Source organism: Dendrobates tinctorius, unplaced genomic scaffold (genome assembly GCF_039654945.1).
Source record: "Dendrobates tinctorius isolate UK_male_01 unplaced genomic scaffold, ASM3965494v1 ptg000245l, whole genome shotgun sequence".
NCBI lineage: Eukaryota > Metazoa > Chordata > Amphibia > Anura > Dendrobatidae > Dendrobates > Dendrobates tinctorius.
This window is the reverse complement of record NW_027361912.1, coordinates 5,206,394-5,207,789: the sequence shown is the minus strand read 5'-3', so window position 1 is coordinate 5,207,789 and position 1,396 is coordinate 5,206,394. Positions and strand designations below refer to the sequence as shown.

Genomic DNA, 1,396 nt, shown 5'->3' with positions numbered 1-1,396 from the left:
TCCTGGGGGGGTGAGTGTCTGTGTTTTTTGTTTTGATTCCAATAAAATAATGTGTTTTACGGCTATATACTTCAGTGATCTTTTTGGATGATATCTATGTTGGAAGAGCTATTTTTGTAGGCCTATTTCTTTTGTAATTCTATTTTAAAAATAAGTTTCATACTTGCCTATCTTCTCTTTTAATAGAAAAACCCCATAAAATGGCCCAAAAAATAAAAATAACTACAGATGAAAAAATTGTATTAATTCATATAATTCAATTCATGCATTTACTTTGTGAGGATTTTCCTACATGCCTCCTTAACGTCTTTGTTCCTGAAGCTATAGACCACTGGGTTTAATAGAGGAATCATATAGACAATTAGCACTGTTAATATCTTCCTTTGATTTAGTGAAATGGTTGACTTAGGACTAAAGTACAAACCAAACAACAAAGCATAGAAAAGGCTGACGATGCTGAGATGAGAGGCACAAGTAGAGAAGGCCTTGTATTTTCGCTTTTTGGTACGAATTTTGAGAACAGTAGTGATTATAAAGGCGTAAGATATGAGTGTGAGAATAAAAGAGGTTGCAACGTACAGAAGACCGTGGATGAAAATTGAGTTACGTAAATATGAATCATTACCAATCGCCACTTTTTCCAATGCTTTGATGTCACAAAAAAAATGATTGAGGGTATTAATGGATTGAAATCTTGCCAAGGCGGTGGAGCATGTAGGAGTAATTGACCCCAGTAGACCTCCAATCCAGGTCCCGGCAGCAGCAATTCTACACACTGTGCTTTTCATAATCATCGTGTAATGTAACGGCTTACAGATGGCCACATAGCGGTCATAAGACATCACGGTGAGTAAGAGATATTCAGTGTTCCAAAAAGCAATGAAAAAGAAAAGCTGAACTATACACTCCGAAAAGGGAGTTCTGCCATTGTTGGTGACAAATATGTGGATCAACTTTGGAGACGTCACCGATGTGTAGACAATGTCGAGGAAAGACAAGTTGCATAAGAAAAAGTACATTGGCGTCTTTAATGAAGAGCTGGAACATATAAGAAGAATAAGAGTCAAATTCCCAACTATTGTCAGTACATAGACCAGCAGAAAAAATAAAAAGAGAGGAAACCAAAGATTGGGGGAGTCTGAAAATCCAATGATGAAGAACTCCACTGTGTCATTCCAACAATGCATTATAATAATTCTAAAAATATTGAAAACACTTACTAAATGTGGTGGAGGCAAAAATAATGAAAAAAGGACAAATGTGTTGATAAAGATGCAGTGGTGAAGTTATTACCTGACAAAGTGATAAGACAATTAAATTATAAATTTTATTGTTTTATGTGTTCACCCACGGTAAAACGTCATACATGGCAGATGTGAGATACCTAGCATTGATG

At 35.7% G+C, this 1,396-nt stretch overlaps 1 protein-coding gene across 1 annotated transcript; it reads right to left on the bottom strand.

The window, feature by feature from the left end:
- Window positions 1-269: 269 nt before the first annotated feature.
- LOC141060854 (olfactory receptor-like protein COR6) lies at window positions 270-1,187 on the bottom strand. The gene has a single exon (XM_073557228.1). It carries the CDS (start codon window positions 1,185-1,187, stop codon window positions 270-272), a length of 918 nt encoding a protein of 305 aa, XP_073413329.1.
- Window positions 1,188-1,396: the final 209 nt, after the last annotated feature.